The 26,692-nt window shown below is 48.3% G+C and overlaps 2 protein-coding genes and 1 long non-coding RNA gene across 4 annotated transcripts; 2 read left to right on the top strand and 1 right to left on the bottom strand.

The window, feature by feature from the left end:
* The first annotated feature begins 2,717 nt into the window (after positions 1-2,717).
* LOC124654102 (WAT1-related protein At5g47470-like) lies at positions 2,718-4,828 on the top strand. Its single transcript, XM_047193133.1, has 6 exons — positions 2,718-2,980; positions 3,398-3,514; positions 3,621-3,861; positions 3,959-4,120; positions 4,208-4,359; positions 4,499-4,828. Exons 1-6 carry the CDS (start codon positions 2,718-2,720, stop codon positions 4,635-4,637), a joined length of 1,074 nt encoding a protein of 357 aa, XP_047049089.1. The 3' UTR covers positions 4,638-4,828.
* Positions 4,829-8,831: 4,003 nt separating this feature from the next.
* LOC124687251 (60S ribosomal protein L34-like) lies at positions 8,832-11,163 on the bottom strand. The gene is made up of 4 exons (XM_047221054.1): positions 11,009-11,163; positions 10,711-10,790; positions 9,195-9,304; positions 8,832-9,115 (listed from the first exon to the last, which is right to left on the bottom strand). The coding sequence occupies exons 1-4, from the start codon at positions 11,085-11,087 to the stop codon at positions 9,025-9,027; spliced, it is 360 nt and encodes a 119-aa protein (XP_047077010.1). The 5' UTR covers positions 11,088-11,163; the 3' UTR covers positions 8,832-9,024.
* Positions 11,164-15,566: 4,403 nt separating this feature from the next.
* LOC124682919 lies at positions 15,567-17,534 on the top strand. Of its 2 annotated transcripts, none has more exons than XR_006996497.1 (2): positions 15,567-15,618; positions 17,232-17,534. It is a non-coding gene; the product is annotated as an uncharacterized LOC124682919 (long non-coding RNA). The 2 variants fall into 2 exon arrangements; XR_006996496.1 differs by lacking the exon at positions 15,567-15,618 and adding an exon at positions 16,705-16,830.
* Positions 17,535-26,692: the final 9,158 nt, after the last annotated feature.

The raw sequence follows: 26,692 nt of genomic DNA, 5'->3' as shown, positions 1-26,692 counted from the left end.
CAGCCCGCGACGAGGAGAGCCTCCGCCAGCAGGAGCAATCGCGTCCGACGCAGCCTCCGCCGGAGTTGACGGAGAGGAGAGGCGGCGGCTGTAGTGCAACCTAGGAGAGGAGGGGGGAGAGGAATCAGCCAAGGCGAGCAGGGCAGGTGCAGATCGGGAGTAAGGGAGGGGAGGGAGCTCACATCCTCTTTTCTTGTGACCGAAACGGCCGCAAGCAGCGCACCGAAGGGGGCCCCGGCAGTCGCCGACGACGTGCTCGGGGGCAAGGCACCTGAAACGAGCTCCGTGCTCCTTGTTGGGAGAGAAGAAGAGCCGGCGCGGTGGAGGAGTGCTGCGGGTTGGGGCAGGGGAAGAGAGCAGCACCTCCTTAAAAGAGCGTGGCGGGGTGGTGCAGGGGGCCGTGGACGGAGAGAGAGGAGGTGCGGGCGCAGGCGCGGAGGCCGTGCCCACGCTCGGCGTGCGCGGCTGCTCGCCGGGAATCCTGGCCTCCATCCCCGCATTCCCATGGCGCGGAGGTGAAAACGAGGCCCGGGCGGAAGGGACAAAGCACGGGGAGCGACGCTAGGCCGAGCAGGGCTGGTTCGCGACCGGCGGTCCGGGAGGGCGATGGCCGCATCAGGTCTAGGGGAGGAAGGCTGCGGCGGGTGGAGGTAGGGGATGGGCGCGGATAGGGTTAGGCGGGTCGGCGTGGGAGGGGGACGGGCGGAGTGGGCCGCGAGTGGGGGAAAAGGGGGCAAGAGTTGTCCAAAACGGGCCGGCTGACCGTTTGGTCCGAAGGGGCCCACCTTGACCAAAAACGCCAGCGAGACTCCGCCGACCATTCCGCGGCCACGGTGGCACAGCCGTTAGGGTTTTTGCATGCGGAGAGCCCACGGCAGCCCGTCGTGGTCGAAGAGGACGATGTCGCGGCACGGCGGCCATGCCGGCAGTGCGCGCCGCCGCCGCGGCACCGTGCGGTGGTAGGAGGATCCCCGAGGCGGATTGTCCCGCGAGCGAGGATGAGGTCTCGACGAGCGGCGATGAGGCCACGGAGGAGAAAACCGCACCACCATGGGAGGCAACGATGAAGCAATCGGGCGAAGACGTGAACGAGTAGTTAAGGGCGTTAGCGACGCAATGCGAGTTGAAACGGGGGAGAGGCTCGCTCAGAGTAATCCAGAACCGAGAGAACTTGTGCTTACTTCCGACCGAACTCGCGACCATGGAGTGAAACATGAGCAGCACAGAGTCAAGGAAAGCCGCACCTGGCGAGAGGCGCGGCGCGCCGGCGTTGTCGGGGACGCGGGAGGATCTGCGTCCGGGGACCGCGCTGCCGGAACCGCGTCGTGAAGAGGGAGCTGTGTCGAAGCCTCGGAGGAGCGGGGTCGGCGCCAGGAGGTCCGGCCGCGAGCGCGCCATCCGTCGAGCCGACGGCGGCGTCCCGCGCCCAAGCCGGCAGAGAGAGGGCAGCTGGAGGTGGGTGGAGTCTTGGAGGAGACTAAGGGGGAGGGAGCCTAGGGCTAGCACGGTGGTGGATGGGGATGAATCTACCGGAGGGATCGACGAGGGGTCGAGCGGCGGCGGGGCACTCGGGCGAGCGCAGGAGCTCCCGCAAGCCATCCTCCAATGGACATTTTGAAATACGGAGCATCTACACCACCTATTCCGAGGATGGTCACCACTCCACTGACCTCATCCGCTCTAGAATATCCTGGATGCATAACTTCCCTGTCGGCTACACGTGTCACGTATCCGCATGTGCAGTGTTCCGGTCCCATGCTTTCCCGTCTGATTATTTAGGCGCTGATGAGTGATGAGACTTGAGAGGCACCCGGCAGCGGCGGCCGAAGTCGGCTACGTGCGGCCGTGCATGCAGCGACGACGTGGCTGCCGCCACGTAGGCAGAAGGCACCAAGGTGAAACCTTCTCGCACACACGTGTCAACAGTCACCTCATCACCCGGCTGCTGACCGGCTCCGGCGCATGGAACACCATTTCCGAGGAGTCTGACAGTCCCAATCCGGTGGCCAAATTGATCACATTTCGAAGAAAGTTCTCACTTCTCTTCTGGACATTGCCCCATTCCGATTTTGAGCAGTTTCAGACGGACGAATATGTTTGCTATGCTACCTATAGAATTACTTGTCGCACATTTATTTACATACAAATGTATCTTAACCGTTTTTGTGTATATAGGCATATGTGACATATATCTAATTTAGAATAGAAAAGGTTACATGGCTTAGAGAGGTTACAAATTAACCTCTAATTTCACATCAATTACATACTATAGTTTATAGCACTTGGAATTAAATTATATCCCAAGTAGTATTTTCAGTCTCATGAAATATGTCTTAACTTCGTCTGAATTTAAAACATAAGCATAGATACTTCCACCACATTGAGTTAAATAACCATGCTAAAAAACTATTGAAAGCCATATATTCAACACTAGCTAGAAGGATTACCATAGCTAAAATCAAGACCGCTAATTTCAGTGAATTATTCGAAGCGGTGTGCATCATGCACGTGCAACTCCCCTATTGATCGGTTACTACTCTTCTTCGCGCCAGCACGAATGCATACCAGTACGGCAGTACCAGCTAGCTAGCGTCCTTCCTACTATATACTACTACCATATCTCTCTTTAAATTCTGCGCACATACACACCCACACAGAGATAGTATTTGATCTTACCGGCCGGCAGTGGAGATCAATCGATCGACGACCGCTGATAGATGATGATGCTTAGCGGCGTGTCGTTGGGCGATGTGCTGACCATCTGCGGGCTGTTCGCGGTGCAGTGCATCTTCGGCCTGTACATGATGTTCCTCAACCGGCTGCTCGCCGCCGGCGTCCCCTCGCTCTTCATCATCGTTGTAGCCTGCGCGGCCTCCTCCGTCGTCGTCCTCCCCTTCGCCGTGGCCATCGAGAGGAAGAAATGGCCCAAGCGCTGGAGCCCCGTGCTGGTTATCCAGCTCGTCTTAATCTCCCTTGGAGGGTGAGAAACAAATATCCAATCCATATATACCTTTCGTCTACAACTTGTTTCAGTTTGCAGTTCAACTTCGTAAGCCGATGATGTTTCCAGATTCAGTTGCTGATATAATAATTTGTTTATTAGATTTATTACCAAGAGCTTGGTTTCAAATTATTCTAAAAACCATAGGAACGTGTTTATTGGCGTCCGGAAAAGTTATTTGCAAATTCATGTACTAGCATGTTTTAGAAAATCAGTTCCTCTGCCTAAATTGCTCCAAAGGTCAGTGAATGGATTTAATTTGTCCGTGATAGATATTTGTCCTAGTCACTACTGGAAATTCATGGTTCTAGTTAAGAGTACATGGTAAAGATTCAAATATGAAATGCTACAGAGCAATCAACATTCAACAGAACATTGTTTCTTGATATTGTTTAGGGTATCAATATACCAAGTATTCATGATGCTCGGTGTCGAACGGACCTCACCGGCGATAGCCTCTGCCATGCCCAATCTCGGTCCTGGCTTCATCTTTGTCATCGCCGCCAGCCTGAGGTAAGAAACCAAATCTTAAGTGAAGACAGAAAGCCACGTTGTTAGCATTCAGAGTCTCAGCCTGAGCAAGCAGCTGAACTAAATTACTACTACTGCTCCTATGCAGGTTCGAGAGATTTGAGTGGAAGTGCAGGTACACCAGAGCAAAGATCTTGGGCACGTTGGTGTGCCTCAGTGGAGCAATGTGCGTGAGCTTCCTAAAGAGTCCCGATCCCGTAACAGCGCCCAAGTCTGTTCCCGGGGACGACGAAGCGCTCTCCAACATCAAAATCGACAGAGAGTGGATCCTAGGCTGCCTATACCTGCTGTCTGGAGTCACGGTCTTCGCTTGCAACACTGTCCTGCAGGTACAAACTCCTGGCACACTGATAGACACTAGCCATAGTTCAGTAACTTTATTGCTAAGGCAAATTGGCATCACCTGAACCTGATGTGAGAATGCAGGCTGCAACCTTGAAGAGGTTCCCCGCGCCGCTGTCGATCTGCGTGATCACCGCCATGATGGGGTCAATCTTCAGCGCTATGATCCAGGTCATCATGGAGGGAAAGCTCAGCTCAGGCACGGCGGAGAACGTCCCGAGAATCGTCGGTGAAATCGTGCTTGTGGTATGTACGGTGCATCTCACTCATGATTCTGTATATGACCTGCATTGCTCCGGAAACTGAATCTGCTGGCTGCCAATGATGCTGCAGGGAGGCGGTGTGATCGGCCTGTGCACGACGTTCCAGGTGTCAAGCATCGGTCGCAAGGGCCCTGTCCTGGTGTCGATGTTCAGCCCGTTCCAGACCGTGTTCTCGGCGTTCATTTCTTTCATCCTCTTCAGGCAATGGATCGGCACTGGATGGTAGGACTTTACGTGCCATGCACATCTGTATAGCAAAAACAAAATTTTCAGTGCAAGTTCTAAAATTTTGAAAAAAGGAACATGAAACTTTAACTGGTGAATTGATATCTGACATGATCATATTGATTTTTCATTTCAGCCTAGTGGGGATTGTTCTGATGTTTGCCGGCCTCTATGTGGTGCTATGGGCGAAGAACAGGGAGGACAAGATGTCCGCCGAGCTCGCAACGCCGTCTGACGAGACTGAATCTGACGTCGAGAGGCCGTTCTTGCAGTGATGAGTTGGGCAAAATCGCTTGCTTGGACGCAAACTGTTAGTGTTGCAGGTTGTACCCGAATCTACACTGATCATGTTTACGGTTTGACTTTCCCTTTGCGGGGTTACTGCTTAGATGTACTTAAAACACCAGTTGTTTGTCGACCGGCTGAGCAAAGGAGAGTTTTTTTCGGATTCGCTACAGTAGCAGGTTTTAGGTGTTGCTTCGGCTGGTGTATCATCAAGTGCTAGTGGATGCACTTGCTTTAAATATTACTCATTCGGATCCATAAACTTTCGAGTGGTTTTAATTCAAATTTGAACTGACACCACGACAAAAATTATGGAACACCCCGACTAGAATTATGTAACGGAGAGAACATTTTCTTGAAAACCTTGACCTTCTGACGTTCAGCTTGTCGCTGCTAAACTATGGTACGGAGTACCTGTTCTAGCACAATTTAACGCAGAAAACAGCACTGATGTTAGAACAAATAGACAAAAGCAGGTTAAACAAACTGAATTATCACAATTCACCGTAGCAACAAACGCGACACAGATTCTGAAGGCTACCTGGGAAGAGCTCCGAGGGTCCAACCTTATTTTCTGTTGGATAAAATGCCGGGTGCCAATTAGAGTTCCCCCAAACACTTCACGAGCTAGGCCATGGCAGACGTCTTCGCATTGCTCATGCGAAAGATGAGGTCCCGAGCTGCTGAAGTGTTTGGAGGGAACCCCAGGAGACAACCGACTGTGCATCCGAGGGACACTGAAGGCTGAACTACTTCGCATTAGCTGGTGAATGCAGAGATTGTGGCTAGCTCCCATATTTATAAGCTGCGTCCGCTACGACTGCTTTGTTCAATGTTTATGTGTGTTCATCCTCGTACTATTGCCTTGCGATCCTCTCTATCTAGTGCAGAGCTAGGAGACTTGCTGGATGCACCTGGCCGTGATTGCGGCCGAATTGAGGAGGGGAGCCGAATGGAATATAGCATACTGCATACGTGTCTGTCATCCGAGAAATTTAAAATACAGGAGAGTTTGTCAAGGCTGAAGCGAATCTGAGGTAACTTTCTGTATGTTCCTTCGGGAATTTAACCTGATCCCCAAGTGGAAAAATTATACGTCCAGGTTCAATGTATATGTATAGCACGACAGTGATAAAGCGGGAAATGTACTCGCAGGTTGTTGAAGGCCAAGAGTACCATCTGTCGAGCTAGCTAGAGAATGTCCTCCTCTGTCCATATGGACGAAAACGGGAGCACGAAGACGACGTCCAGATTCGTCAGTGTCACATGCTGTTGGCAGGTCGGTCACCTCATAAACATAAACTCTTGTCTTTCACAACATCAGCTCCCCTCTCTTCACAACTACGTCAGTTCCTGCTACTCCCTTCGTGACTAACTGAGTGATTCTGATTGTGCAATGTCAAATTTATGGTTATATCTTGTGCTCTAGGAGTCTAGGGAACATTTGGAAGAATGAAACGCCAAGGTTTTCAGGAATGAGGCTGAGGAAATGAAAGTACAGTAGTTTTATTAGGTGTGCTGATGAATTTTCAAAAGATACCAATTACACCCAACAACGCTCCACCCTAGTGGCAGTACGGATGCACACAGCCAAAAATGAGTAAAGAAAACTAAGAAATAAAAGTCCCGCTACAGCCTTCTAGATCTAGCAACAGCAAAACAAGCACCACCGTGACAACACCTGAAGTACAGACTCTCCAAAAGCGACGCCTCCAAGAAGGGAATAGTGAACCAGCGTCGTCGCCTGACCAAAGGTCTTAGGTTTTCGCCCTGAACATAGTCCCCACTCTCAAAACAATGCCTCCAACGAGATCATTGCCAGGCACAACCAGTTAAGACCAGACCTTGGGTTCTCACCCTAAGAGGTAAGACTCTTAACTTTTCATGTGTTGCCGCCCCCACATGCATACCACTATTGCGGAGACCGGAACACCAAGCAGATCCCTCAGCACCACGGAGACTCAAACCTCCTTTAGCCAGTCCACCAATCCGGCCTTCAAGATATTCCTTCTTCTGACTTCACCAAGGACCAAAAAGTCACCTGATGTCAACACAGAATAGAGCTTCGCGCCGCTCCCTCCGGAACCAAACGATCGGAATAAAAACGTGGGTGCGCGCGATCGAATACCACCCGATCCAGCAAAGTCCAGGCAAAAGATGCACTGTTCCATTCGCTAGCGGAGCTTTCCATAACTCATCTCTACAGCCAGATCAAAGCAAACTGACCTCCGGAAGATCTTCATCCTCGCATGCGAGAAACCCGAGGACCACCACCAAAAACAAAGCAAGATCAGCAGCCCCCACATCGCCAATCCCTCCTGCCGGATCACTAGGGAAGAGGACAGCAGCGCGGATCATGCGTACCACCGCTGAACCGTTACTGGGGGAAGATGTGCCGATGACTTGTTCCTTTGGAAGAATCAGCGCTCTAATCACATCTAGAAAGCCCATATTCATGACTAGGCGATCAATTTCTCACACCTTGCTGCTCAAACATAGTCGTTTCCTTCTTTTCTCTATGTAGTCTATGTTTTTGGATCATTTGTTGCTCTTGGCAATTGCTCCAAACAGTCGGCTTCATTACAGAGTTAATTGTTCCTTCAAATTGGGCAAGGTATGCCAAAGATTTAGTCTAAGTTCCCGACGGCGATAGGTTCGAAATGATGCCATCTGAAACATCCTCATATTTAGTTGCACACCTCCTACAACAAGACCCATAGCTCCAAAAATTCATTGGTGAAATGCACCTCGATCACAGGTGGGGCACTTTCTTTCTGATCCAAAAAAATCATGCATAAGCCCCTTTTTAACCATGAATTTATTTTAATCTTTAAGCCTTGAACATGTTTGGCGCAATATCCCTTGGCTTGCACCATTGCTGCCACGGAGTGTGCTTGGAGATAGCGGTAAGACCATCCCCATTAATAATTGAGATAAGCACGTAGAAGAGGTCCATTTCTTCCTCATCCCATGGATGACCCAGCCCCACCCAGACTTGTGTGGTCCTTCCATTGCAAGTTTGCAACCAAGGTTACCAAAGGTGAATAGCTTTCGCAAATTTATCTAAGTCCGAAAATGCTGTGGCCCCCCTTGTTGATTGGTCGACAGACAAAGTTCCACCTGATGACCTTACATTTTTCACGAGAAATCTTATCCAACCCTCCCCAAATAAAAACACGTTGCAGTTTTTTCATATAGCCCATTGAACCACGGGATAGCACAAGCAGAGTGATTCGGTGAATCGCTTCAGAAGTGATGACCACCTTAACAAGTGTGTTACGCCCCGCCATCGTAACATATGTGCCTTGCCCAACTGGTAACTTGCTGGTTATTTTGTCAATGAGCGGTTGCACATCAACAGAATGAAAGCTATACACTGTCAAAGGAAGCCCTACATAACGCATGTGAAAGTGCAATCGAATAACCAGATTACCTTGAAAAACTTTATCAAGATTGATCTCTGAGCATCTTATGGACACCACAAGGGGCTTATTCTTCACAAATGTACTCATATTTGTTTATCCAACAAGAATTAATAAAGGCGGATCCAAATATAATATAATACAGATGCAACTATGATTTTGTCCGATGGAGACACGTAGCATAGTTGTGAACATTTGAAACCAAAGTGTTCCATTGAACTACATATAGATAACATTTTCTTGTTTCTTTACAAATCATTGTGTATTTAGGCTCAAAATATTTGATGCTGGCACATCCATCACATAAACTATTTCACTTCAATGCAAAACGAAGAACATTACCAGGGATTGACATACCACGCATCCTCTTGAAAGAGGGGTGCCCTTGGGAACGCACACATAGGTGGTGCATGGTTGTCATCAGCTCGTGCCATAAGGTGTTGGGTTAAGTCTCTCAAAGAGCAATTACCATGGATTACATAGACAGCCACACAAGATTCTTACATCATTATATTTGAAAAACAAAAGTACGATTACATACACGTTCTAAGTCCTGTCACAGCACCCGCAAAATAGGTGTCAATCTCCATTGTTCATTTTGTTAATGTAGACTCCTCGGGGCAACAATTAGTTCTTGCACAGGATTTTGTGTTAACTGTGTTCACACGATGGACAAATCTGCCGCGAAATTCAGGCTTAGCCAAGGTAAGATGCTAGAAAAACGCTATTGTGCACCCAAGCAAAACAGCACGAGACCAAATGTGAGTCATCAAAAGGTCAAGCATTCATAGAGAACTAGCGCCCAAAATCCTGAGAACCACATCAATCTCACATACTAGCAGGAAAACACTAGAGCCAGGATTCCCCATATCCGAAGAGAAAATTCCCTTGATTGCTTAAAACAAATTCGAAGAAACTCAAAACATCACGGCGATGCCTATTCTCACACAACTGCTTAGCTCTTGGTGGTCTTTTCCTTGGTCTTCTGGATCTTCAGCACCTTCTTCACAATCTTCTGCTCCTCGACCAAAAACGCACGGATGATTCTGCAAAGAGCAAAGTAACAGATTAGGTACCCAGAAGACTGACGAAGAAGCACGCTATTGTGTTATGAAAGACGGTTACCTCTCCCTGACTGCAGGACCAGACAGAACACCACCATAAGGACGGTTCACAGTCCTCCGGTTCCTTGACAATCTGGACCTCTTGTACTCAGTAGGTCTCAGGTGTGGAATCTGCAATTTACCAAAAGAACTTCCATGAGAAAGCAAAAAATATCAAAATGTTCAAGGAGGCTCAATGCACCAACGGAAAAAAAAAGCATAAATTTACAATTCAGTGGGGACTTGCTAACTGGCAAGATCTACCAACTGTGTATACTAAGGTTAGACAACAAATTAAGTAGTCGTCCAGCAGCATTTCACAAGATGCTCACTTGTGCCGTCAATGTTAAGCAGCATCGTATAGGTTATGGGCTCAAACACAGGTAAACAACAAAAACTGATTATCTCTGCAAATTGGAAACACAAGACATACAATGGTTGGTGGACAACTAAGCACTCAGCTAAACAACAAAAACTGATTATCTCTGCAAATTGGAAGCACTCAGCAGCATGTGAGTTACAGAATATTGCAGTCTTACTCTAAAAAGCAGTCATTGTAATTCCAAGCAAATGTCAAGGTAAATGTCAACTTCCGTCAGCATATTAGCAAATTACTCGAATTTTTCAAGACATACCACAAAGATGGCAAAAGATTGTCAGTTAGGAACAGAAGAGTTTCAAATAAAATCCTGGCAATTCAACAAGCTGATCGTTTGAACTATGCAAGGGCACATCATATGTATATTGCACCTTTGCTGTCAAAAGCAAAGCAAACAAAAGAGCAAACAAGCAGATAGGCATGTGCATCAAAACTAAGCCAATGAAATATGGTAATAACATATCAAATACAGCTTCAAATGTAACCAGCAATAATATTATACTTGGAACTGCAATAAATATATGTGAAAGCTTTGAAATGCAAATATGTAAATCTTACTAACTAAGCACAAATACAATTTCCACAAAGACAGAACTAAGATCAACAGCCTAGATGGATCTAAATTCATGACCAGACAAGAGAACACAAAGAAAACTAAAGTATGTGCAAGAACAAATAGAAAACCAATCAAACATCACGGTGAGGGAAAAACTAGGCTTAATAACCGGTAAATGACAGTCCACAGACCACAGGTGACACAGTATGCAGCTCACTGGGACATACAAAACTTAGAAAGTACTACGAACAGAACAGGCTAAAAAAAGTAAATCTATTCGTAGTAAATTCAACAGCCAGTATGGACAATCAGTTAAGCATAAGAAAGGTAATGCAAAGCACAATTCAGCAAGAATTGCATTGGAACCACCGACAAATGTAATCCTGACTTCATATGACATGAAAAATAAAATTCTGCGGGAAAATAATGCCGAAATAGATAGGACGGGGACTTCAAACGTAGTTATTTTTGCCTGGAGTATAATTCTACATATTTCTATCAGCGGCCGTTCGGCAGAAATGTAGGAAGCATCCGATCGTAATGTCCAATACAGATCACAACAAACTAATAAATAAACATGCGAAAATTTAAGTGAACACATACTCCTTGGATCTTCTTCCCGGTGACCGGGCATTTCGGCCCACTCGCCCGCTTCTTTGTGTACTGGTACACAAGCTTCCCACCTAAGAAGCAATAACACGAACGAAGGAAAATTGTAAGTTAAGATCCCGGAAGAAGACCCAGAATCTTTTAGTCGAGATTAAGCTGCCATGAGTGCGGTATAAGCAGATGTAAATTTCAGGTTAATCCATCTTTCTATCTAACTCGGTTCACAGGCATGAGAAACATCGACAAATTGCAAGATTTAACCACATGAACTAGCAACAGCAGGAGCACTCACCTGGGGTCTTGACGACCCGGGTCTGGTTGGACTTGGTAGCGTAGCTGTGCCGCTTCCGGTAGGTCAGCCGCTGCACCATCTCGCCGCCCTCTCCCGGGGTTCTCTCGCCGCGCGCGTTTCCTCTCCCTCTCTCTGTCTCGCTCTAATGTAGGGAGGCGGCGGCGAAGGGAAAGTGAGGGTAAGGGGGAGAGGAGAGCTTTTATAAGGTAGCTGGTGGTTCGGGTGACCTACATCTAACGGTGAAGGACGTTTCGCCAAGTGAGCGGACGGCTGGGCCTGTTTCTGATAATATAATCCCACGGTATGATTGCTGCACCCCCATGGAGCTCTCACAGCGCTTTGGATTTTCGGCCGTCCGATCGAGCTGACGTGGCGCGATCTCGGCCGTCGTTCCGTCCAGGGCGCTGAGGCCCTCGCACGAACCCGCATTTTATCCATGGGTCGTAAAAGCCCGCTCGGCCGGCGTCTCGCTAGCGCTCCACCAATCCCCACGTCGCCCAGCTCCTCTTCCCATTCGTCTCCTCCTCGCGCCGCCTCTCCTCCTCTAGCTCCCACCAATCCCCACGTCGCCCACGGAGGAGCTCGCACTGGGAGAGGCCCTTTTAGCTGCGCCGCCGTCGACCCCCGTGCCCATTCGCCTCCTCTCCGTTGTGCTTGGCGGCGGCCGGCGAGGATCCCCTCCACCGCTCGCCGGGCCTCTCTCTCCTCGTTTCCACCTCTCCGGAACCACCGGCGTGGGCGACGGGCGGCGCGGCCGACCTCCAGCAGTGGCCACCGACGCGAGCAAGGGCGGCGCGCGGGTATCCTTGCCCCGATTCGCAAGCGCCCCCACGGGTGAAAACCCTAGCGCGCCTATCTTCTCCGGTTCCCTCTCCCTTCGTGGCAACGCCGGCTCCCTTTCCCTCCCTTTCTCATGCCCCTCTCGACCTGCACTCCATGTCCTTCCCTTTCTTTCTCCGCCTTCTGGATTCCCAGCGGCGGCTCGACGCCGAACGTCCCGGAGAGCCAGCGACGGGTTGCCTCCCGAGCGCCGTCGGCCGCATCCGTCCGGCAATCGCCGCCGCCAATGCATCCGCCCGGCGAGCACCGCTGCCGCCGACCATCCTCTCGGCTCCACACCTTCTTTTTGTCCGAATTAGCGAGGAATCGCCGGATCCGCGTGCGGTGGTCGCTGAATCCGATGAGTGTTGTGAGCCAAGCCGTTCACCGACACTTACTACCCAAGTTGGGCCTTCGTCGAGCCGAGGAAGGAGGTGGGCGACGCTCGTGAGGTGCAAGCTGCAGGTATGTGCGATATTGCGTTTCCTGTATTTGCTTGTTTCGGATAATCATCCTATCCTATCCGATATGATGCATAAATAACTAATACGGAAGAGAGGAGATGTATCCAGTATTCTTAAGTAACCTGCCACTAATCCATTTCGTTCTTCCTTTCTATCTCGTGTACATAACTGAATATTTGTGTATATTATTGTAGCAGTCAAGAGCCAAAGAACATGGACGTACATCTTAACTACTTTAATCTGCATCCTTACGAGGTGTTATGCCGGATGCATCTTGCTGCTAGAGATTGGGATTTTAGATACTTGTTTACGAGAGTTGAAGCACCATTTTATTTTGTTCGCCGGTAAATGAAAATGAAACATTGTTACCTAGATGTCAGCTTGAGTATTTCCTTATCCGAGAATACTTGAGAACGGTCAATCTATGATGATATTCTTAGTATTCTGAATTTGCACCAAAACTCCGAGTAATCCGTGATGATTTAGATGGTACGATAATGAATTTTTACTTGATCGAAGATGCCGGTTTGTAAGCATCACACAAACTCTTCGAGCGAGCAGGTGAGTGTTTTGCATAAGTAATCGCCTCGGAACTAGCTACCTCTTCATAGTTTCACATGTTCTTGCAAATATCTTCTTATCTCTTTTCAGTTTGTTAGGTAGAGAAATTAAACAACGGGAAAACTTGGAAGCCGGACCCGGCACATCTCGGTCTGAAAATTTGAACCGACTAAGTAAGAAAATAAAATATATTTACCGATGATAACTATTTTATCTCTCCGAGGTTGAAGGCTAACGGCTTACTAAATTAAGGTTTTCATGGTGATATATTTTGAGCTCATACACCACTCTCTCCTAAGTGCCAATTCCAGCTGTTGTCATTTGTGAGTAGTAACTATGACTGTCCTCTTTTAACTTATCTTACTCTATCACCGGAATATGCATTTGCTCTTTTAACTATGACTGCATGTTAGGATTTAGTAGGCTGCCTCTTTTGCATTTGATGTTACCGAGAGGGATTTTACATTATTCCCTCCATGTATTCTTATGATTTACCTTTGACTGTCTAATATATTTGAATTAGTTTGGTGAGGTTGTGCGCTTGAAAAATATAGTTATAGGAATTTTCTTTAATATCTCTAGCTGGTTAATGGCTTATATGCGGTATGAAAAAAAATTCATGTCATTTGGGTTCCACGATTCTTATACACTGTTCATCCCTTAGATCTACGATGTACGGTTTGTCATAAGCATGGCATGGCTATTTCAGTTCGCATCTTATGTACACTTTCTCTCGGAGTTATGCCGGAGCTTCTCTTCACCCTAAATACCTCACAATCAGAATCATCACTATCTTCAGCAGCTATTTGTTCGAAGAATGGGTTTGATCAGGTGCAGACAAAGCGTACGCATTGATGGTCGCAGTTTTAGGAGTAAATGTAATCTCAAGACAAGAGCTAGAGAAAATGCAGTAGTAATCATTTCTACCTTACTTTTCCTTCCTCCATTGACACAGGGAACAATGTTCTTTTCAAGATGCATGTATCATGTATGCTCAGTAACTTTGATCTAACAAATTATATTGTGCACTAAAGGTATCTGCATTTATTTATTATTTGCAAGATCCGGCACCTACATTATTAATATGCTGAAACACAATATTTGTATTCTCGAATTTCAAACATTCGAGCACATTCAAATTATATTACATATAGTGACTATAAAACTCCATAGGTTGTTAATTGGATTATTGCAATGATTTGAGGTAGCTCAAACTTCCTGGATATCGAAGGGATTTCTACTACAGGAGGTTCAATCGAACAAAGAAAGAGCCTGCTGGAGATGCAAAATTAATTCTCCCCGGAGTGGAACAGTTTTATATAATTATAGCATGATTGTCCTCACGAAAATATGGATTTCCATAGTATAAAGGTAGATACTGAAATAGTAAGATGTGAATGTTTGATTTCCACATGAATATTTATACTATTACACTAGAAGTTGTTTAAGAACAATTCATTGTATAGGTCAAGGAATGTGTCAATGGAGTGCTGCCGTCATCCTGGTCGCAGCTGGAGCCCATGCCGCCCGAGACGGATCATGTGGCACTACCATCCCGAGCGCACTGCATGTGGAAATCAAATAGAAGACCCAATTTATTGTATACGTCAAGCTCGGTGCGAGCTCGCTGCTGATTCTCCCTTCTCCTATCAGTGCCTACATGAAAGATGAACTTAATTGTTTGAAACGTAAAGGTCTAGATCCTGAACTACAAAATTAGATTACATTGCTGTTATTGTTGGTCTTCATTCCTCATGTTTATAGCTCTACCTTTTATAATGCTTTTATTCTGCCATTCTTATATCTACTTGTAACACTTTCTGGCATTTTTCCTATGTTTTTTTTGTTCCAACTGTATTAGAACTTATGCACTGCCGATTTTTTTTTGACGTGGCGAGGATGATGCTAATGAAGTGGGGAGCTCTATTCTTTTTGGTATGGTTCTATTAGCTGCTCGAGTTTTAAAATCTCAGAGAAGGAAATTACTACCTCGACCATACATACGTTACGGGGTTTTGTAAGCCGATACTTTTTGTTATCTGACGATTGTTGGATCACATTAGAACTGGCTATGTTCATGTTGCATAGATTGTGATTTAGTAATCATTCTATTCTAGGCATTGTCATTTTGAGATTCATTGTGCCGGGGCATTCTAATATGCTTGCATCGATGTGTCCGTAAATGACAAGTTTTAAATATAATATATTTCGTGTTGGAGGATTTCTGTTTAGACAGTTACTCATCCTCTTCACATATTCCTGCTCCATACCTCCTCTGGGAGGATTTCTGTTTAGGTAGTTTAATTAGCATAAAACACAGGAATGCAAACGTAAAGTTTTGCATATTAAACCTGCGGGTTAATTTACACGACGCATACATTCTCTGCTTGGTATATTTGTATGAGCATAAGCAGCCGTCCATTTGTACCACTTTTTTTTCTATGTAGGAGTGGCTGTGTCTTGTACTATCCGACTGAACCATGCATAATTTAGCAGTACTACAAATCACTGAACTGAGTTAATATATTTAATTTACAGAGATAGTTTCTGAGGCAGTGTCTTTTATTTGTAGAATCATTTCTGGCCGGCCAGAGGCCATGATGGACCCACACGGTGATGGAGGGGAGGCCATGGGCGAGCGTTTGAGTGGGCCCACAAGAAGGCTGCGGGCGATGGAAGGGCGGCGGCCGAGGATGGAAGCGAGCGTGGGAGATGGAGGATTTACTCCACACCTTCATTTCGTCCGCATCGAGCTGTCCCGCAAAGGTAGCCTTCCGATCTGATCCCCTTGCTATGTCGACTCTAGACAAGTACTATTTGCCAAAATAATTTGTAGCGAGAAGCTGCTAAAGAAAGGAGGAAAGGAGCGGGCTGGCCTTGATCTTTTGTCTAGGTAGGCAGCTAGAGCCTAATGTATGAAGGCGGAATTAATGTTGCACAGCGTAGGCACAGCGGAGAGAGAGTGCAAAGTTTTTTTTGGTAGTGCATGCAAATTATCAGGTTGTGGAAGTGCCCATTCACGGAGTTTGTCTTAAAAACATCGTGGCGATAATTTAGGTGTTATTATCAGATTTTTGAAACCAGCCTTGGAATTTCTAATTATAATAAAGCGATGAGATGTCATTGCCATCCCGGGAAGGATGTCATTTTTGCTGTCTTGGATAGATTTATAGAACATTCAACTTCACACTTTCACCTTTTTTGGGGGGGACAATCATACATTCCTATATTGTTTGATGAATAAATCCTTACTAACCCGACTTCTACTGAATTTGTAATATAAATGTCTTGTTGCATGCTACATAACAAAGACAATACAATAATTGGACCGTTATTGATAACTCATATTTATATGGGATTAGAAAGTTACACTAATTTATGATGCATCAAGTAGTGTATAACATTGTTAGCTTGATATAAAAATATTGGGATGTTCAAGTTTTTGGGTGGAAGTCCAAGTGCTTTTGTTTCCTTCATCCTTTGGAAAATGCATTGTCTCGTTTTATTTTATTTTAAGAACGGATCAAAGTTATTAATTAGCTATTAATGAGAATATGAATTAAGGATTGCCAATCCTGATGGTCCATCTGTTCCATTTTGTAGTGCATGTTTTATTCTATTTCAGGAAATAAGGATGCCACTAATTAATATTACAGGGAAATGACCACGATAGCCGATGGTATTATTTTTTTGAGAATATGAGAGAACAGTTAGTATGTATGTTTAGCCATAAATGATAGAGATAAATAAATGAGTAAAAAAGAGAGAAGGACCATTAGTTCTACATGCAAGTTTCATATAATCTAAAATATTGCCAAATTTACAGGATTTATATTTTTAAATGGAGGGAGGAATAGCAATAAAATTTCACACAACTCAACTATGTCTAGATGATAGATGCAAGTGGCATCTTCTTGATGTGGCTGAACATGCTGATGCGCTCCTAGATGGTGTGCCTTATACCTAGGATCTTATGTGGTAAGTTTTATAAATTGCTCACTATATTGTTCTTTATTGGTATGAACAAATAGGGGCTAGCTGTTCAAAGTTTAATATAGAGAAGATCTACTGCACGTTGTTTTTCATTTCTCATGAGATGTGTTCTTTATATTATATTTATCTTTCTTTCTCTATAGATCATGTTTTGCAGACTATGGTACCTTTGATTTATAACAGTCAAGATAAAGGACAGGTAACCGAGCTGATAAATAACATTCTTTGCAAGGATACAATTGTTGACATAGAATCAACTATCAAACCTAGCCGGATGATAAAAAGCAAGTAGTTCTTCAGCAATCACACGCCATTGTACAAGTTATCCCGGTGGTTAGATATTTTGCATCTGTTCGACATGTCTTGACAAAATATATTTATTGCAGATGTGTGTCACAATCTGTCAAAGATGTGGCAGCCTGGCAGGTGCAGCTGACAAGAAAAACAACCCTTACACTGTACAAATTTCAGCTTCACATTAGGTATACATGCTGAATTTGAGTCTATGATAAATTGTCGCTGAGTCTGTATTGTCTATCATCTGATTGTTCCAAGTTGTGATTTGGCGTTGATTGTTGTGTGATTTAGTTTTCATGAATGTTGCTTCCAGGTGCCACAAACCATTGATATTTGTTTGCTTCATATTATCTACATATCTGAGGATTGTGTTCCTCACTTTTGTTGTGGTATTGTACATATAAATCAAGTGTACGATGCAATGGTTGTATATGTGAGTGCTTTTGCTTCATGCTGCTATCAATTGCGTAGTTATGTAGTTTATTTTGTCCTCGTGGCGTGCTTTCTCGGGAAAAACGACATGTGTTTATTCCTATTTCACTACCGTTTTCTCCACTCTTATTATTAGTGCTTTGTGCACTAAATCCCGAATACTTACTATGGAGCGGATTGCGTATTAGTTATTGTATCATATTCGATTGTATATAATCATATTTTCTCCGTTATGATTAGATGTGTTCGGTTATACCTTAGACCTATTGCTTTTGCTTTTCAAATTCAATAAAAATACCCGTAGATTGGTGCGAGCTCCACGGGGTCGTGCGCCAAGGTGCACATCTAAATCTAGTTGATATAGACCATGCTACACCATGCCTTCGATTTTGATAAAATTGACCTAAATATATAAAAAAAAACGCAGAAAATAACCTGTTTCCTGAAAAAGTTCACAAACTAGCGTTTTTGTTTGGCTCCGCACTCGATGGAGCTAAGCTCTACAGTATAACATCGTCACAGAGGCATGGCGCCAAGTGGATGCAGACGTGACGGTCAACGTCGATGGTGGGGCCGTGACTAGTTAGCTTGGTGCCATTTGTTGCAGCACTGAGCTGCGTACCTTGGCTCCACCTCTGATAGCGTTGTGCCCCTTCGACGGAAATAGAAACAGACTCGGCCTTTCTGCTTGCACTTACCCTTTCGCGCATAGAGAGCACGAGCTATTGAGAAAATAATGGGGCACCGGCGCCCTCTCCAACCCCCCCCCCCCTCAACTCTCTACTATAAAGTCATCAATCGAAAGGTTTCTTTGGAGGATTTTCTTCCCCTCCCTTGAGGTATTCTCCTTCGATTCCCCGCTTGGTTATAATCGTCGTTTTGGCCGGGTTTGGATAACCCTAGTTCATCCCAAAAATTCTTACTTGCCCCAATTTTGCATGGTAATACATCTATGAGTATCAGTTAGTTAGTCTTGTAGTTAGGGATAGTAGATTTGTGAGTTAGTTTTGTCATATTGGATTACAAATGTTGGCTACCATGGTTTTTTCCCATATGCTTATTAGATGTGAATTTTTATATAAAAAATTATTATGCCATAGCATATTAATTGGTATGCCCCTATCATACGAATTGTTATAAATAATTTTTTATTCCTTAGAATATGTGGTTATACCAAACTTTGTGCTTGTGAATTGTAAAAGTAGTAACTTGGTTTGTATTTGTTCACATATGCGGGATGGAACCCGGATCTATCCTAGATGAACATTATGATAAATAGCACCATGGAAGGCTTATGGCGGAGCAAGGGAAGGTTTTCAAATGGTTGCACTTGAGGTGCCATGAGGTTCATGGCAAGAAGATGACATACGAAAAGCGATATACACAGAACATCGGGAAGACCGGACTTATCCCATTCGTCCACCTTGTGTCCCAGTCAACACCACATATGAACCCCTGCCCGATCACAACACTTGTTGATCGATGGAGACCGGAGACACATAGTTTTCACTTTCCTTGTGAAGCGATGAACGTGACTCTGTTGGATGTTTCCATCATCCTAGCACTTCCTATCAGAGGGCATCATATGTGTCGGAGCACATGTTCTGATGGATGGCATGCCGTGGCTGGGGCGGGAGGGTCTCATCGAAAACGTGCCAACGACGGAGAAGATGTATTCTGGTGCTCCATATTCCTGGATTCAACATAACTTTAAGAAGTGCCCCGAGGGCATTGTCGAGGAGGTGGTTTAGGTGTTGTTATCACCAGATTTTGGACAAATCCAGAGGAGGGCCGGGCTTGGAAGGTTACACGGGGAAGAACTCTGAAGCGGCCTTGCACGGAGAATTTGGGCTAAGTTGCCCGTGTATCTTTAATTGTGGTAGATTGTATTCTAGATTAAAAGTTAGAGTCTTATCTCGTGCACGGTTTAGTGCACGCCCACATTAGAAAGTCCGCTGGACTATAAATATGTACCTAGGGTTTATGGAATAAACAACAACTCACGTTCAACCCCAAACAAACCAATCTCGGCGCATCGCCAACTCCTTCGTCCCGAGGGTTTCTATCAGGTAAGCGACATGCTGCCTAGATCGCATCTTGCGATCTAGGCAGCACAAGCCCCACGTTATTCATGCGTTGCTCGTACTGAAGCGCTTTTGATGGCGAGCAACGTAGTTATCATAGATGTGTTAGGGTTAGCATTGTTCTTCGTTTAAGCATGCTTACGTAGTGCAACCCTTGCATATCTAGCCGCCCTCACACCTATCTCGGGTGTGGGGCGGCACCCCGCTTGATCATTATTTAGTAGATCTGATCCGTTACGATTGCTCCTTGTTCTACAAGGATTAGTTTAATATCTGCAATAGTTAGGCCTTACAAAGGGGGGAGGATCCGGTGGCACGTAGGGTGGCGTTCGCAAGTCCTAAACGGGATGTTCCGAGGATCAACTTCATGTTGGTTTTTAGGCCTTGTTTAGGATCGGCTTACGAGCACCGTGCGTGGCCGCGAGGCCCAACCCGGAGTAGGATGATCCGATTATGCGGTGAAAACCCTAAATCGTCGTAGATCTCATTAGCTTTATTTTGATCAAGCGGGACCACCAAGTATTCGTGCACCCCGTACGAATCATGGGTGGATCGGCTCTTTGAGCCGATTCACGGATAACCCGAGAGCCGATCGAGGCTCGTATTTAATGTTTACATGTATGCCCCGCAGAAACTAAGCGAGGCATCCCCATCACCTTCTTCGACCAGGTATAGGTCGGTGGCACGCCCTTGCACTTCGCATCGCCGCGTGTGACCGAGAAGAGCATTGCGGGCCGTCGTTCGGAGGGGTCTCGGCCCAGCCGCAGCTCTAGGCTCTTCCCGGCTCTACGGTGTTGACAAGGCCGCTGCCCGCCGGGGGGTTTTGGCGGTCAACACATTCTGGCACGCCCGGTGGGACGATCGTCTACATCAACCACATCGCCATCTACATCCGAGATGGCGGACGGCACGCCGGTCACCTACGAGGATCCGCTCGACGACCTCAAGAAGCAATACAACGAGATCAAGGCCACCCTCGAAGCCGACCTCATCGGCTCTTTTCGCAGAACCCGTTCCCATGGCATCGGATGGAAGGGATTCTCACCGCAAGGTGCGCTCGATGGGATAGACCTCTCCGCCCGTCGGAGGAACGCACCGGGGGTCTGCGGCGAGGAGATCAACTACCTGGTGGCTCACTCGCTACACCGCCACTCTGAGAACTTGGTCAACGTGTTGGAGCGTGTCGCTCCGCGCGTGATCCAGGAGATCATGAGCCACCAGTACTCGCCGTCAGGACCAGCTCTCGGGACTCATCAAGGAGAGTTGCCATTCCGGCCCCGTCCACCGCTGCCATATGCGTTGGCAGCACCTCGCTGAAGTGCCGACTACACCGGCATTCGTCGTCTACAAGATCGGTGGCGACCCTAGTGACTACCGGTTCTTAATCGGAGGCGCCTAAGGAGATCCCTCAAGGATACGCGTGCATGTATGTGCCGGATTGTGGTGACTCGGGCACTCACAAACCAGGCCACAACATCGGGGACTCCGGCGAAGACAGGAGGAACGTCGGCGACGAGCTTGAGAAGCGACGTGGCTAACTAAATACGCCACACCGACGAAACTCCCGAGCCCAGCTCCTGCAGCTGGCTCGCAGCCGGAAAAGCAAACATGGCTGGCTGAGTACGCCACCCCGGCGAATCTTCGCAGTGCAACTCCTACGGCCCAGCACAGCGGATCAGATCGGTACCATACTGAGAGACCAGTTCGGCATGGTGCCGAAAAGAAGGGCAGTCGGCTATTCCAAGCCGTACCCCGACGATTACGAGATGATCCCGCCGCCACCTAAATATCGGCTCCCCGACTTCTCCAAATTCGGTGGATCGGATGGCTCCAGCTCCATCGAGCACGTCGGCCGATATTTGGCTCAACTAGGACCGGCTTCGGTGTCGGATCAGCTACGCGTGAGGCTCTTTTCACGGTCCCTCACGGGATCGGCTTTGGATGGTACACCTCTTTGCCAGCAAACTCCATCCGGTCTTGGAAGCAATTGGAAGAACAGCTTCCATATGCAATACCATTCGAAGCTTCCGAGTCTAGCATTGCCGATCTAGCACAACTACGTCGAAGCGCGGGGAAACGGTGACAGAGTACATCCAGCGCTTCAGGAATCTTAGGAACCGATGTTATTCGGTTCGTATAACCGAAAAGGAAGCGAGCCGAGTTGGCAGTAGCAGGCCTTGCAACACAGCTCAAGGACATGGCCTCCCAAGCGCATTATCCCTCGCCGGCGCACATGGTTCGAAACTATCAGCATATGAACAGCGCCACCCCGACCTGTACCAAGACAAGTTCAAGCGTGCGATAGTCATGGTCGATACGAGAGGAAGATGAAGTGCCTGCGGGAGACCAAGAAGTAGCAAGTGGCTGAATGGACTCGGGGAGGAACCCCCGTGTCCTCGCAAATGGGTAAAGCCACCAGGGCCGCCCGTGGGATTTGATTTTGACGTGACCAAGACCGAACAAATCTTCGACCTCCTCGCTCAAGGAGAAACAGTTGACGATTCCCGAAGGTCTCAAGTTCCCCACGGCGAAAGAGCTGAAACGGAAAGCCGTCATCGCAAATTCCACAACTCGCTCTCCCATGCCACCAACGACCGCCGGGTGTGGCGTCGGCACATCCAAGCGGCGATAGAGAAGGGGCGGCTAATTTTCAACCGAGTACGCCATGAAGGTCGACACCCAACCCTTCCCCGCCGTTAACATGGTGGAAGTCACCTACCCCGAGGGTTGCCAGCCGGGTCCCTCGTTCGAGCATCAACATGGTAGGACCCGGGAACCACTGCGGCAGAGATGGAGATGAGGGCAGGCTGCTCTCATAGCAAGGATACAGAGGAGGCCGCTCCACGCGATCGGCTCCGTCATGATGGCAAGCGCTACGTCACGAGGGAGAGGTGAAGAACATAAGATATCAGCGGCCTCTCTCGATCACCTCCTCAACAAATATGTGAGTCGGTATGACCAACGCCGACGGTCCAATTACGATGATAGAGGAGATCGTCTGGCTAGAGAAGCCGGAAGACATCGTCGGCGGGATCGCGATGAGGAGGAGCACGAGCGCCGTGCCACGGAAACATCAAGGGAGCAAGATGACAACGCCGGACATTGGGACCGCCCCTTCTTCGGACACTCGCCGGGATTCGGGAATGAGCCGATTGCCCACAATCGGCATTTGCCCGAAATGCAACAAGAAGAAGAAGGAGGCAGCCAACGTGTCCGTGTTCGAGCGCCTAGGGCCTCTCCCGCCACAAAGCAAACGCGCCGAGTCACCTCGTTGGGCAGATCTTGAGGATTCGGAAGACGAGGGAGAAGTAGAAGAAGACAGGTACCACCGGCCAAGGTGGTGCCCCGACGGACTCAGCCGTTCCCAAAGCGCGAGGTTCGGCGATTGCGCGGCCTGGAGGAAGCCGAAAGGTTGTACCGCATACGCTAAGGAAGGCACGACCTGATCGGCTGCAAAGGTTCAACGAACCCTGGATGAAGAGGGTCGTCCACGGAAAATGGAGTGGCGCCCCAAACAAAGGAAAGCCGATGATGAAACATCGGCTGGCACAAACATGGTACTCGTCTTGCCGACAGAGCTTAGTGCTCCACGACTCTACGGTGCACTCAAGGTGGACGACAGCAAGCGCATCAAGTCAGAGGTTGGGTTGGTTTTATCCAGCCTAACCGAATAGCAAGATCAAACCAATGAGCAAATCGGGCAAGGCTGATCCTTGTGATCGGCCCCAAAAATTTATCACCAGATTTTAGGACTATGTTGTCTGGTGATAACATATGGAAGATCTATGAAGCGGCCTTGCACGGAGAATTTGGGCTAGTTAGCCCGTGTATCTTAGCATAATAGATTGTGTATCGATTTAGAAGTTAGAGTTTATCTCGTGCACGGTTTAGTGCACGCCCACATTAGAAAGTCCCCTGGACTATAAATATGTACCTAGGGTTTATGGAATAAACAACAACTCACGTTCAACCCCAAAAACAAACCAATCTCGGCGCATCGCCAACTCCTTCGTCTCGAGGGTTTCTATCGGGTAAGCGACATGCTGCCTAGATCGCATCTTGCGATCTAGGCAGCACAAGCCCCACGTTGTTCATGCGTTGCTCGTATCGAAGCGCTTTTGATGGCGAGCAACGTAGTTATCATTAGATGTGTTAGGGTTAGCATTGTTCTTCGTTTAAGCATGCTTACGTAGTGCAACCCTTGCATATCTAGCCGCCCTCACGCCTATCTCGGGTGTGGGGGCGGCACCCCGCTTGATCATTATTTAGTAGATCTGATCCGTTACGATTGCTCCTTGTTCTACAAGGATTAGTTTAATATCCGCAATAGTTAGGCCTTACAAAGGGGGAGGATCCAAGTGGCACGTAGGGTGGCGTTCGCAAGTCCTAAACGGGATGTTCCTAGGATCAACTTCATGTTGGTTTTTGGCCTTGTTTAGGATCGGCTTACGAGCACCGTGCGTGGCCGCAAGGCCCAACCCGGAGTAGGATGATCCGATTATGCGGTGAAAACCCTAAATCGTCGTAGATCTCATTAGCTTCATCTTGATCAAGCGAGACCACCAAGTATTCGTGCACCCCGTACGGATCATGGGTGGATCGGCTCTTTGAGCCGATTCACAGGGATAACCCGAGAGCCGATCGAGGCTCGTATTTAACGTTTACATGTATGCCCCTGCAGAAACTAAGCGAGGCATCCCCATCACCTTCCCGACCGGGTATAGGTCAGGTGGCACGCCCTTGCACTTCGCAACGCCGCGTGTGACCAGAAGAGCATTGCGGGCCGTCGCTCGGAGGGGTCTCAGCCAGCCGCAGCTCTAGGCTCTTCCCCGGCTCTACGGTGTTGACAAGGCCGCTGCCCGCCGGTGGGTTTTGGCAGTCAACACATTCCCGGCACGACCGGTGGGACAATCGTCTACATCAACCACATCGCCATCTACATCCGAGATGGCGGACGGCACGCCGATCACCTACGAGGATCCGCTCGACGACCTCAAGAAGCAATACAACGAGATCAAGGCTACCCTCGAAGCCGACCTCATCGGCTCTTTTCGAGAGAACCCGTTCCGGTGGCATCGGATGGAAGGGGTTCTCACCGTAAGGTGCACTCGATGGGATAGACCTCTCTACCCCGCTCGGAGGAACGCACCAGGGGTCGCAGCGGCAGGAGATCAACTACCCGGTGGCTCACTCGCTACACCGCCACTGCGAGAACTTGGTCAACGTGTCTGGAGCGTGTCGCTCGCGCGTGATCCGAGAGATCATGAGCCACCGCACTCGCCGTCGGGACCAGCTCTCGGGACTCATCAAGGAGAATTGCCATTCCGGTCCCGTCCACCGCTGCCATTTGCGTTGGCAGCACCTGGCTGAAGTGCCGACTACACCGGCATTCCTCGTCTACGTGAATTGGTGGCGACCCCAGTGACTACCAGCTCTTAATGGAGGCGCCTAAGGAGATCCCTCATGGATACGCGTGCATGTATGTGCCGGATTGTGGTGACTGGGCACTCACAAACCAGGCCACAACATCGGGGACTCCGGCGAAGACAGGAGGAACGTCGGCGACAGAGCAGACGTGGCTAACTAAATACGCCACACCCACGAAACTCCCGAGCCCAGCTCCTGCAGCGGGCTCAGAGCCGGAAAAGCAAACATGGCAGGCCAAGTACGCCACCCCGGCGAATCTTCGGAGTGCAACTCCTACGGCCAAGCACAGCGGATCAGATCGGTACCATACCGAGAGACCAGTTCGGCATGATGCCGAAAAGAAGGGCGGTCGGCTATTCCAAGCCGTACCCCGACGATTACGAGATGATCCCGCTGCCACCTAAATATCGGCTCCCCGACTTCTCCAAATTCAGTGGATCGGATGGCTCCAGCTCCATCGAGCACGTCGGCCGATATTTGGCTCAACTAGGACCGGCTTCGGTGTCGGATCAGCTACGCGTGAGGCTCTTTCACAGTCCCTCACGGGATCGGCTTTTGGATGGTACACCTCTCTGCCAGCGAACTCCATCCGAGCCTTGGAAGCAATTGGAAGAACAGCTCCATATGCAATACCATTCGAAGCTTCCGAGTCCGGCATTGCCGATCTAGCACAACTACGTCGAAGCGCGGGAAACGGTGACAGAATACATCCAGCGCTTCAGGAATCTTAGGAACCGATGTTATTCGGTTCGTATAACCGAAAAGGAAGCGACCGAGTTGGCGTAGCAGTGCCTTGCAACACAGCTCAAGGACATGGCCTCCCAAGCAGATTATCCCTCGCCGGCGCACATGGTTCGAAACTATCGGCATATGAACAGCGCCACCCCGACTCGTACCAAGACAAGTTCAAGCGTGCAGTAGTTATGGTCGATACGGAGGAGGATGAAGTGCTCGCGGGAGGCCAAGAGATAGCAAGTGGCTGAGTGGACTCGGGGGGAACCCCCGTGGCCTCGCAAATGGGTAAAGCCACCGGGGCCGCCCGGGGATTTGATTTTGACGTGACCAAGACCGAACAAATCTTCGACCTCCTGCTCAAGGAGAAACAAGTTGACGGTTCTCGAAGGTCTCAAGTTCCCCACGGCGAAAGAGCTAAACGGAAAGCCGTATCGCAAATTCCACAACTCGCTTTCCCATGCCACCAACGACCGCCGGTGTGGCGTCGAGCACATCCAAGCGGCGATAGAGAAGGGGCGGCTAATTTTCAACCAAGTACGCCATGAAGGTCGACACCCAACCCTTCCCCGCCGTTAACATGGTAGAAATCATCTACCCCGAAGGTTGCCAGCCGGGTCCCTCGTTCGAGCATCAACATGGTAGGACCCGGAAACCACTCGGCAAAGATGGAGATGAGGGCAGCCGCTCTCATAGCAAGGATACGGAGGAGGCCGCTCCACGCGACCGGCTCCGTCATGATGGCAAGCGCTATGTCACGGAGGGAGAGGTGAAGAATATAAGATATCGGCGACCCCTCTCTCGATCACCTCCTCAACAAATATGTGAGTCGGTATGACCAACGCCGACGGCACAATTACGATGATAGAGGAGAT

The sequence above is a fragment of the Lolium rigidum genome, chromosome 1, assembly GCF_022539505.1.
Source record: "Lolium rigidum isolate FL_2022 chromosome 1, APGP_CSIRO_Lrig_0.1, whole genome shotgun sequence".
In the NCBI taxonomy this organism is placed as follows: domain Eukaryota; kingdom Viridiplantae; phylum Streptophyta; class Magnoliopsida; order Poales; family Poaceae; genus Lolium; species Lolium rigidum.
This window is presented reverse-complemented; position numbering and strand designations above follow the sequence as displayed.